This window comes from Pseudorca crassidens, chromosome 6 (genome assembly GCF_039906515.1).
Source record: "Pseudorca crassidens isolate mPseCra1 chromosome 6, mPseCra1.hap1, whole genome shotgun sequence".
NCBI lineage: Eukaryota > Metazoa > Chordata > Mammalia > Artiodactyla > Delphinidae > Pseudorca > Pseudorca crassidens.
This window is the reverse complement of record NC_090301.1, coordinates 54,050,223-54,062,611: the sequence shown is the minus strand read 5'-3', so window position 1 is coordinate 54,062,611 and position 12,389 is coordinate 54,050,223. Positions and strand designations below refer to the sequence as shown.

At 38.0% G+C, this 12,389-nt stretch overlaps 1 protein-coding gene across 3 annotated transcripts in view; it reads right to left on the bottom strand.

The window, feature by feature from the left end:
• The window catches only part of CCDC141 (coiled-coil domain containing 141), a 223,846-nt gene that overhangs the window by 122,882 nt on the left and 88,575 nt on the right, over positions 1–12,389 (bottom strand). For all 3 annotated transcript variants that reach the window (XM_067741357.1, XM_067741358.1, XM_067741356.1), the window contains exon 9: positions 10,530–10,646. In XM_067741357.1, the coding sequence (XP_067597458.1) occupies positions 10,530–10,646 (117 nt within the window). The remainder of the gene's footprint in view (positions 1–10,529; positions 10,647–12,389) is intronic.

Here is a 12,389-nt window from a genome sequence, read left to right as displayed (position 1 = left end):
CTCAAGCCCCACCCCAGACCTGGTGAATCAGAATCTGCATTTTAAGGTCCCCGGGTAATTCATGAGTACACTATAGTTTAAGAAGATCCGGTCTACAATACACTGAAAGAATGGCTTTTTACAATCAGATAGATGAATAAGAGAAAAAAGATTATGGAAGGGGAAATTTGCAGATGGTATGATCTTATACATAGGGAATCCTTAAAAAACTATTAGAGCTAATAAATTAATTCAGCAGAGTTTCAGGACACAAGATCGATGCACAAAAGTCAGTTGTGCCTCTATAGACTAGAAATGAATAATCTGAAAAGGAAATTAAGAAAAAACAATTTCGTTTACAATAGCACCAAAAAGAATAAAATACTTTAGAATAAATTTAACCAAGGGGGTTCAAGACCCATACACTGAAAATTATAAAACATTGTTGAAAAAAATAAAGAAGACCTAAATAACTGGAAAGACATCCTGTGATCATGGATCGGGAAACCTAATATTGTTAAGAAGGCAATACTCCCAAAGTCATCTACAAATACAATGCAATTCCTATCAGAACTCAATGGCCTTTTTTTAAAGAAATGGCAAAGCTGATCCTAACGTTCTGAACTGCAAGGGAATCCTGAATAGCCAAAACAATCTTGGAAAAGAACAAAGTTAGAGAGCTCACAGTTTCTGATTTTAAAACTTACTGCAAAAACTACAGTAATCAAAACAGTGTGATACTGGCATAAGGACGGACATATAGATCAATGGAATAGAAGTGAGAGTTCAGAAATAAACCTATACATCTGTGATCAATTAGTCTCAATAAGGGTGCCAAGACCATTTAATGGGGAAAGAATAGTCTCTTCAACAAATTGTGCTAGGGTAACCAGATACCCATATGTGAAGAATGACCCTTACTTCATACCATACAAAAAAATTGACTCAAAATGGAGCAGGGCTTCCCTGGTGGTGCAGTGGTTAAGAATCCGCCTGCCAATGCAGGGGACATGGGTTCGAGCCCTGGTCCAGGAAGATCCCACATGCCATGGAGCAACTAGGCCCATGCACCACAACTACTGAGCCTGTGCTCTAGAACTATGAGCCACAACTGCTGAGCCCACATGCCGCAACTACTGAAGCCCGTGCGCCTAGAGCCCGTGCTCCACAACAAGAGAAGCCATCGCAATGAGAAGCCCACGCACTGCAATGAAGAGTGGCCCCCGCTCGCCGCAACTAGAGAAAGCCCGCGCACAGCAATGAAGACCTAACACAGCCATAAATAAATAAATAAAATTGATTTTAAAAAAAGTTAATTAAAAAAAAAATGGAGCAAAACCTAAATGTAAGAGCTAAAGCCACAAAATTCTTAGAAGAACCACAGGAATAAATCTTCATGACCTTGGATTTAGCAATGGTTTCATAGCTTTGACATCAAAAGCAAAAACAAGAAAATTTAAAATAAATAAATTGGACTTCATCAAAATTAAAAACTTGTGTTCATCAAAGGACACTACAGGCAAAGGGGCTGAATAGACATTTCTTCAAAAACTATATTCAAATGGCCATGAAAAGATCTTTAACATCACAAGTTATTAGCTATTATGGAAATGCAAATAAAATACTACAACTGATAGTACTTTACACACACACTAGGATGGCTAGAAAAAAAATTTTTTTAATATAAGAACAAACACAAAAAGTAAGTTTTAGCGAGGATGTGGAGAAATTGAAAGCATTGTACATTGCTGGTGGGAGCACGAAATGGTGCAGCTACTGTGAAAAACAGTATAGTGACTCCTCATTAAATTAAATGTAGAAGTATCATATGACCCAGCAATTTCACTCCTAGGGATATACTCAAAAGAACTTAATGCAGGTATTCAAACAAAAACTTCTATGTGAATGTTCATAGCAGCGTTATTCACAATGGCCAAAAGGTGGGACCAACCCAAATGGCCATCAACTGATGGGTGGATAAACAAAATGTATATTTATACAGTGGAATATTATGCAGCAGTAAAAAGCAATAATGTACCAATATAGGCTACAACATGGATGAACCTTGAAAACATGCTAACTGAAAGAAATCACACACAAAAGGCCACTCATATGATTCCATTTATGACATATCCAGAATAAGTAAATCCATGGAAAGTTGATTAATGATTGTCAGAGGCAGAGAGAGAGAGGAATAAATTGACTGTTTAATGGGTATGGCGTCCCTTTTTAGGGTCATGGAAATGTTCTGGAACTACAACATTGTGAATTTACTAAATGTCACTAAAGTTAGATTTTATGTTATGTTTATTTTACCATCATTAAAAAAAAGTCTCTATTATGTTGTGCTTGTATGAGGCATTGTGCTAATTGTGTATTGCATGAGAATACAACTAATCCTCATAATGACTGCATGAATTAGGTACAATTATTACCTTCTTTCACAAAACGGGGAACATAGGCTCAGATATACAAGAAATTTGCCCAAGCGTACATCAGAAGTAAGCAGAGATGCTAGGATTTAACTCTAGGCGCTGGGAGTGTACCATTCATTCCACTGCCATATTCTGAGATACTATGTATTGCTGCCTCAAATAATGTATGATATATCTACACAGTTTAATAACATGTAATCATTAAGAAAACATATTTAAAATATGCATTTGAATAGAGAAATGCTTATGACATAATGCTAATTGGAAAAATTACACTGCAAAACAACACATACACAACTTTGTACATAAACACACACATACAGTGTATACATACACACACAGGTTTGGAATACTCAATTTTTTGTATGTTTTATATTTCCTTCTCATTTTCATATACACCCATGCACTATGGGTGATTTTAATTTTCTTTAGTTTTACGTATTTTCTAATTTTTCCAAAATGAGAATGTATTATGTAATCAGAAAAATCAAACAATAAACACATTTTTAAAGAGCCACATTCCTGTAGTGGTTCTGTTGATGATAATTATGCATTTAAATTATTCAAATAAGCTTGCAAGAGACTCTTCTACTTCCTTATCTCATAGTTATAAATATTTTGTAACTTTAAACTTGACTTTTTCCTCTGAATAAAGTTTGCTTGGGACCTAAGCATTGGTATTTTTGTAAGATCTCCAAATAATATTATTTAAAGGAACCTAAGGCTAAGGTCACAAATCCAATTTATGAAATCACTCAGCAACAACTGGAAAATATTTTCAATGACTTGGAAAATCGGATTAGATGATGAATCACGGAAGATTATTTTAATCTTGAAGCTGAGGAATGTGAACTCTACTATAGTAAAACATTGAAGATGATGTTTCTTTACACTATTTTCAGTTTGTTTCTCTGGCAGAACTTCAAAGATTATTTGTTAATCAAGGAGTTTACAAAAAATATATAGCCATCTATGAAAATTAAGGAGAATATGGACATAAATGAAATATATGGGAAAATCCTCTAAGTCAGTGTCTCTTAAACTTTTGTGTCCATACAAATCTTCTGAGAGAAATTTGTTAAAATGCAGATTCTGACCCAATAGGTTTGGTGGGTGGAGTCTGAGATTCTGCACTTCTAATGACTTCCAGATTCTGCTGTCTGGGAGCCACAACTTGAATAAGTCTTTACGTCGCCTTTAAGCCTTTTAAATGGGCATTAATAACCTCCATCTCAAAAGATATCATGCCCCATCTAAAGTTACTCTTATTCAAACTTCAGCAGTTTTCTAAAAGATTATTCTGTCTTCAATATCACTTCTTCCCATTCTTATCATTCACATTTTTTCCAAGGTAATCTTCTAAAATGCAAATCAGTTTAAGCTACTACTCCACTTAAATTGCACCTCACTGATCATCAGGTCTCAAACCCAAATGCTTACAGGGGACAGGCACGTAATGTAAATGAGTGAAGCAAAGGTGGAAGAGGAGGTAATGAGGAACGGTGGGGACTGTGGCAAACCGAAGTACACATGCCTTTTCTCAAGGAAATAGCTATTGCTAGGCTCCAGCCAAGAGCTGCAATGTCTATAGGGAAAGATGAGTCTGACAATGCCAGGTCTTCCATTTTTTAGAAGGAACAGGAAATCTGGATGCCATTTTGATGAAAATATCAATATGTTAAGATTGGCAGTGAATTTTTTTTAATCCCGATTCCCCAAACAAACTACATAAAATCTCTGGGCATGAGATCCAGATGTCAGTATTTTTGTCAAAGCCCCTGTGCGAGTCTTGTGTGTACCAACTGTAAAGGGCCTGAACTGAAGCAAGAGTTGACACTACAGAAGTGTGGGGATTTATAGTCCACCATGGTGGTATGAAAATTACTTTAAACTGAAAACAGCTAAACAATTAGCAGCCACAGAAAGAAATACGACCTACACTTAAGTGGAGCCTCCTGAAAATACAGTTGCCATTGACCTCTTCCCGGGGAGTTTCCTGATTTAAAGAAGATTGATACTTGGCATCAGGAAGTATAAATTCAACTGCCATATACCTTCCCACTGGGAAACCTCCAGCCAGGAAGAAGACAGACTGCTCATTCCTTTATCATCAAGAAGCCCAATAAAACCTTCCATACTCTCCCACTGAAGCCCTAAAAACTTTTCTTTTGTTGAATTGATCTTTGTAAGACTTTACTTTGGGCTAGTCCATGAGTCGTCCATTACTGGGACTGCCCACGTATACTGTGTGAAAATAAACCTTGTCGTTACTCCTGTTAACCTGTCTATTGTCAGTTAATTTGCAGGGCCCCAATCACTGGAACCAAATTGGAAGAGGAAAAGTTTTCCTCCCAACAGAAGTAAAGGTTGACTCCTGAAGGCAGTTCTTCGATAGACATTATTTCTGATGTGCAGAAGAAGGAATGATTATGTCTCCTCAAAGGAGATAATAAGGAAGCGTTTGTTAACATATTTTAATATACCCTACAACCAACTCTGAACTCCAAACTTTTTTTTTTTTTTTTTTTTGCCGTACGCAGGTCTCTCACTGTTGTGGCCTCTCCCGTTGCGGAGCACAGGCTCCGGACGCGCAGGCCCAGTGGCCACGGCTCATGGGCCCAGCCGCTATGCGGCACGTGGGATCCTCCTGGACCGGGGCACGAACCCGTGTCCCCTGCATCGGCAGGCGGACTCTCAACCACTGCACCACCAGGGAAGCCCTGAACTGCAGACTTTGAATTCAAGCCTTGGAGCATCAAATTGATACAGGATAAAATCTAAGAGTATTTAAGATTCTTAACCGAAGGGTCGCTTATAATCATCCATGTCTGTTATTTCTTTAACTGTTACGTATGTAAGAGGAAAATATTTTTTCATATTCAGTGAAGAAAGTATAATTTAATACAAAATTACTCATACTTAAAGGCTGTATTAAAAAATCTTTTAGTTCAGTTCTTTCAACACATTCTGAATAAGGTATCACAATTATTAAGAGATATAAAAGTTGCCATATTTATTTGAATGCATTCCAGTAAGAAATGAGAGAGGAATTTTCAAAGATTATTTAGCAATAATTTACTGTAGACTAACAAGCAATACAGAACAGCTTGCTACCATTGGACTTAGCTTACCTTCTCTATGTTACCAGATTATTTATATGTGTCTCACTAATGAATCCCCAGCTTGAGGCCTTATTTCTACTTTAAAACTTCTTTGAAAGAAACAATCCCCCTTCCTCTCCTCATACCCATACTCAAAAAAAAAAAAAAAAAAAGTGTAATATGCTGCTTCTTGTTTAAGGAGATCTAAAATTGGATTCCTCCTCCAGGAACAAGGAATGATATTGTTGAAAAACCACAGACAAAAACTATTTGAATGTTTACACCATGGATGGGAAAGGAAACATTTTTGGACGCACTACTAAAATGTGGGCACCTTCACAAATATTTTCTAATTGAATTATTCATGACTCCTCTTTACAGGTCAGGAAGGTGAGGCTGAGAGAGGTCAAGTGTACCCAAGATTGCAAAGTGAGCGACAGCAGGAATTCAAACCTGTTTTTTCTTATGTAGATATAACCTGAGATAGTATTGCAATCTTTATTTTTAGAAAACTTGCTAATCCAGGTAGGAAGAGGTTAGTAAAGATGGTGAAGGAAAATGTTTGAAGCAAGGTTTCTAGGTCCTTTCAAAAATCCTAACATTGTAAATAGGACCAGCATCATGGGCAAGTGATCTGTATCATCACAGCGACATTTGTTTAGAAGTCCCCATGCTTGGTTTAAGGTTCTGCTGTTGCTGTATTGAAATCTCAATACCTTTTAAAGAAAGGCCTCCATATTTCCATTTTAAACTGGGTCTCACAAATTATGCAGCTTGTCCTTCCTGCAAGGGCCAACAAAGTGATGGTAAAGTTTATAGATAAGAGAACCTTCCTTGAGGAGACAACAGGTGGTTAGCTCTCAGTGTCAGGGCCACATGACTTTCTGGAGCAGAATAAGGTCGATGTCTTAGACAGGAGATATGCTAGGGGATAACTTTCTGGGTGTGTTGCTTTCTTTCCCCATCTGCCTGGTCACTGTTTGTCAATGTATCTTTTCAGGAAAGAAAATAGGAGCCCCAACCCAGTACCAGCCAGAGGAGAGAAACAACATTAGGATAGCACTGGAATCTGACCAGGTGGACAGCTAATATATGAGAGGGAAGCAACCTGACCTGTTTCTCAGTGCGCCCTCTTCAACTCTCCATCAAGTGAGCTGGGAAGAGTATGGGAAATGGGTCTTGGAACAAAGCAGGGTCCAGACTCCAATCAGTGGGAGGTTCTCCAAGGGGTCCCCCTCCTTTGTGTGTATCTGGGGTAGAGGGGCAAACCAGAAATGGTGGAGCCCTAATTCTAACAACAGAAGCACTCAGGGGCATCTCCCCGTACCTTGACCCCAATTCACCCAGAAAAGGACAAGTTAGAGAACTGGCTTTCACACCTCCCATGCCTTACCAAGTGAAGTTGCTGGTATCCAAGGGAATATTAACTCACAGGGAAAAATAACATCTGATGAGCACAAGCAACACACCGAAATACCTAAATCAGAATTAATGCACTGGACAGACCAACAATTTAATATATGAATAAAGCACACCTTAGGATATAACGAGGGGCGCTAGACAGATGAAGCAGGAAAAAAGTTATGAGGAAGAATCAGTGTGAGGAATGGGGTATGAAAAAGGTAATAGCTGAAGTGAGGAACTCACCAGAAGGGCTAAATAGAAGAGTCAGTGGACTAGAAGCCCAGGTATTATAAGGGATAAAGAAATGGGAGGCTGTTAACATTATGAAGGATAGAAGTAGGACATCAATATCTACGTAATAGGACTTTCCAAAGTTATGCGGCATCTAGGAATTACCATAGTGAAGATCACAAACGACTACTTAAGATCACAAACAGCTACTAGATGCAACCAGTGTTGTGGGAAGAAACACAATGAAACCTATGCCTTCATACCATCTATGCAAATTGAAAACATGTAACTCCATATATATTTTAAGAATGGGAATATGTCTAAAGACACATATTGAACCCATTAGAGTAGGTGCCTGTGAGAATGGGGATGTGAGGAAGATAGAGAATGAAGGGGGAAGTAATAAAATAAGCCAAGAGAATAGCTGACCCGGAGATCTAGGATGAATTAAAGAGTTTGTGTAACTCTATACTGAGGACCAAACATTTAAAAATAAATAAATAAAGATAATGGATGGCTAGCTAGGCAAAAGGAGGCTAAATCACTATCTAAAGTCACTAGAGAGTCACAGAAAGACACTAAAAGAATGTTTCTTCCTTCTGGAAAGAGGATTTAAAAAACAGACATGAATCAAACAGCCTTTTTTTAATACCAGGCACTGTCCTAGGTGCTGGGAATACCAAGATGAGTAAGATACTATCTCCACATTTAAGAAATGTTGCTATTTTCCCAATCTAGTCCTATCATTTCAGCCATCTGTGAAAAGGTGTTTTTCACACTCACATTGCTTTAAATTTAACAAGCATAACAGTTATTATAATCTAAATCCTGTCTCTTTTATGAGACTGAAACTTAAAGGGAGTTTTAAGGTCACTTAGGCCCACCTTCTGTGGCCTCAGAATTCTCTTCTATTTTCCAACCTGCAAAGTTTACTTCCCTGTAATGACCATGCACTGTTATCATTTCTTCTCTAGGGAATGGCTGTGGATAAGTATGACCTCTGAGACAACTCCCGTTGGTCTCTTGTCTCTGGGTTGAACATTGTTAGGACCTTTAACTCTCATCACAGACAAATTGGTCTGATCATTGTTTTCTCTTATTCTACCTTATTTAGGAATGATCACCCTTGCCTAACCAACCACTCATACTCCATCCATCTGCTCAAACCCCACCCTTCTAGAAAGCCAACCTGGATCACCCCAGAACAGAATGTCACTCCCTCTTCTGCATTTATACTGATGGGGTCTCTTTCAACCCATGTGACTCAGGGACCCCTGCTGCCTTGAATAACCAGTTATCTTGACATTGGACTATCTAGTGTCCCAAATTGATGACAATTATCTTAAAAAACCTTTTCATCAATAAGTTATGTTTGAACTTTCATCTCTAAATAGATATTCAATATTTGATAATCTCTAAAGATGCTATTGAGATTAGGGGTTCCAAAGGCCAGCCCATAGTTGAAGGAAAATCTTATATCATACAGAATGCTTCGTGGGAAGCAATAAAACATGAACTCCCAACAAAGCAAACATACAATTTTTTTTTTTAGAAAATAAATTTATTTGCAAGGATGCTATAGATGCTATAGGAAAATAGGCTTCTCTGCCTCAGTTTCCAAAACCAATTTGGCCCCAAAACTACTTACTGAGTACATGGGGCAATACACAGCTTCTGTATGAGATCTGTAACTGGCTCCTGAGTGGCTCAGGACCCTGAAAGGAAGTAGTCATCTTGTCTGAAATATAATGGTGTTTATCAGGAATTCATACCCTTTTCAAACAATATTTGCTTGGGTATTCATATGGCTTAGCTTATACGTATAACCAAAATGTGTAACTCTGCTATATACATTTATCCATATAATGAAATATGCTGCAGTTAAAGGATATTAGTTTACATAGGAAAATATTTATGATAAAGTTGTAAATGAAATAAAGCATGACTCTAATGCTATGTTTCTAGGGTTGTGTATGGAAAGACTAAAAGGGAGTGCACAGAAATACTAATACCGGTTATCTTAATAATGATTATCTTTGGGTTGAAGAATTCACTTTTATTTTTCTTATAGTTATGAAATTTTCTATGATGTACTTTAATAATAAAATATGTATTATTAAAAATTTATTTCTTAAACCACTTAGGTGTACAACAACATAGGAATAATGATGGAAAGAATATCTATGTTTTTCTATTTATACACATCATCAGAGCTACAAAGGTAAACTGTAAACTATGATATAAGCTAGACTGCGGTTATACATTAACAAATATTCTACTCCAAACTGTCCTCAGGGCTGTGAGAAACCATAATAAATCCACAGTTACAGTAAATATAACCCCAAAGTACGTCCAAGTTATGTGAATATACCATTTTTATTTATATGTTTTAAGGAAGCAACCATCCTATGCAATTCAGGTCATCTCTTGTGCTTAGCATTTAGGAATTTTTATAGACTTTTCACTGATAAAACTTGAGTATCACACGCACAGAATAAAATGCTATATGACTTCAATGAAAAAAACTAATTTCTCAAACAGATAAACCAAATGCTGAAAAATTTTAAAGAATTTAAAAAATCATCAGCCATAATAGTCTCTTGTAACCGAATCTTTATCAGTCAGGCAAATATTCAAACCATACACTTTGAGTACCTATGTATCCTGTAGTGTTCAAAGAGAAGCAAAAACCAGCAAATGAAAACATCATGATCCCTATGAGGAGATTTCGGTCTAGATAAACGCAACCTGCTGCCTCCCCTTCCCCCACCACTACAAATCCCATCTTCCCAAACATGTAAATATTTATTTGCTTTGTATTCCTTATGTTCAACCGTTGTCTGTTAGTGTTGGCCCACTGTTTTCCCGAGCTTCATGACCTAGCTGTACGTACAACTATCAACCACCCAAGATATTAACAACAGAAAGTTCTCTAAATCTTGAAACTGATTAAAGTATTCACTGTTCCCACTCAATCTACTACAACTGGACTTTCATTTTTCTGCAGATAAAAATGGAGCACCTGTAAGGAACTTTGGAAAATATTTATAGACCCCACATGTACAAATGAGTCGATTTCCAAATAAGACACAATGGCGAGAGGAGCACTGCTGTGTGTCTGCTTTGCTCCCCCGGCTCTCAGCATTTTATGGTTCCATTTTGCACATCCACACACCTACAAGTTGTTGCCTGGCTGGTAGTTATTACTTTTTGCAAAACTAAGGAATGTGAAGCAAGTTAAGGAACTAGGGAAATATAAATGGGAACAGCAAGCAAACTATACAAAGAGAGTTTTTTAGTACTCCACTAAATTACCTACAGAAGTGTATTCAAGAGAAGTCCATGCAGTTTTCAATTATTTTTTTAATGTGTCTCTTACCTTTGCTTTTATTATCAGTTCCTCATGCTTACGAATTAGTTCCTCATTGTCTGAAAGTGATGAACCTAGACTTTGTTCCTGTAAATCTCTTATGGTTTTCTGAAACCAACAAGTAACCTAGGTAAGAAGCAACACAGACAGATCAAATTTCAAATGATTAGAATAAATGAGTAAAAATGCAGAAATCCTTCCTTAAGCTTTCAAAACTTAAGCTACTTCAATTTCTTTTTATATAAACTCATGTGTTAAGTTAATATAATCAGGGTTTTTTTTCTTTATTTCAATCTCTACATGCTTAAGAGAAAAAACAAAATAATACCCTAAAATCATAAGAACAATATATCATTTCATTGGATTACATAGCATGAAGAAAATAATTCAAAATCCCCTAGCAAAGAAGAACCAAAATAGATTCCCAAATTTTGGGAATATAATTTCCCAAATTTATATTCCCCTATAAACCATGCATTCTTTTAGAATATAAGATTAAGAATCTGAGTGTAGTTACATAGACTCACATGAAGATATTAAATAGCATATGTAGAATTATGTTTCTACTATTAAAAGACAATGCAGGGCTTCCCTGGTGGCGAAGTGGTTGAGATTCCGCCTGCCGATGCAGGGGACACGGGTTCGTGCCCCGGTCCGGGAAGATCCCACATGCCACGGACCAGCTGGGCCCATGAGCCATGGCCGCTGAGCCTGCGCGTCCGGAGCCTGTGCTCCGCAACGGGAGAGGCCACAGCAGTGAGAGGCCGGCGTACCGCAAAAAAAAAAAAAAAAAAAAAAGACAATGCAAAAATACTTATTTTGTTGCAATTGCTGAAAATCTGTATTCAGAAAATGACATGGAGAAGTTATTAAAATTCCATTGACATTATAAATGTCTCAGGGCATAACTCACTTGATTTACAATACGTGCCTTACACAGTGTTAAAACAACAAATAACAAAAGACTTGAAAGAAGCTGTGCTTTTAAAAATGATGATGTAAGTTGACGTGAGACTGATAACATGTGGCCCCTGGATGCAGATTCCTTATCCCAATTAAAGAAAAGAGAGTTGGAGTTTTACTCTCAAATCTTATACAGCATTATTCTCATGATCACATCATAGCTACTGATTCGTAAGAACACCACTACATGCTAAACAGTTTGCTAGTTGATTTTCCGGCATCATCTCTTTTTCTCTCAACAACTCTATAACAAGTATGATATCGACACTGTAGAGGTGAGGAGAGGTTAAGCAGCTTATCCAGGGCCATACAGTAAGTGGCAGAGCCAGGATCTGTCCCCACACCCACATTACTCCAAAGTCCATGCTCTTTCCACTGTGCCCTGCTACCATCCTTGGGTAACTTAAAGTCTGTGGTCATCAGGGGAAATTACTTCACATCTGAAAAATGAATCCCGGCAGCCCACTCAAAGTGGTGGCACTGCCCAGGATATGCACTAGGTCTTTCTCCAGCCTAGCTTGTCTTGTCTGTCACAGCCTCAGGATTTCTCTGAATTCTTATAACATGGAGAGACATGTGAAGCAGGTGGCCAAAGAGAAAGCTACGTTAGTCCTGAAGCTCCACACAGCAAACATACATCACAGGGCTTCCCTGGAGGTGCAGTGGTTAAGAACCCACCTGCCAATGCAGGGCACATGGGTTCGAGCCCTAGTCTGGGAATATCCCACATGTCGTGGAGCGACTAAGCCTGTGCACCACAACTACTCAGCCTGCGCTCTAGAGCCCGCAAGCCACAACTACTGAGCCCACGTGACGCAACTACTGAGCCCACGTGCCACAACTACTGAACCCTGTGCGACTAGAGCCTGTGCTCCACAACAAGAGAAGCCACCGTAATGAGAAGCC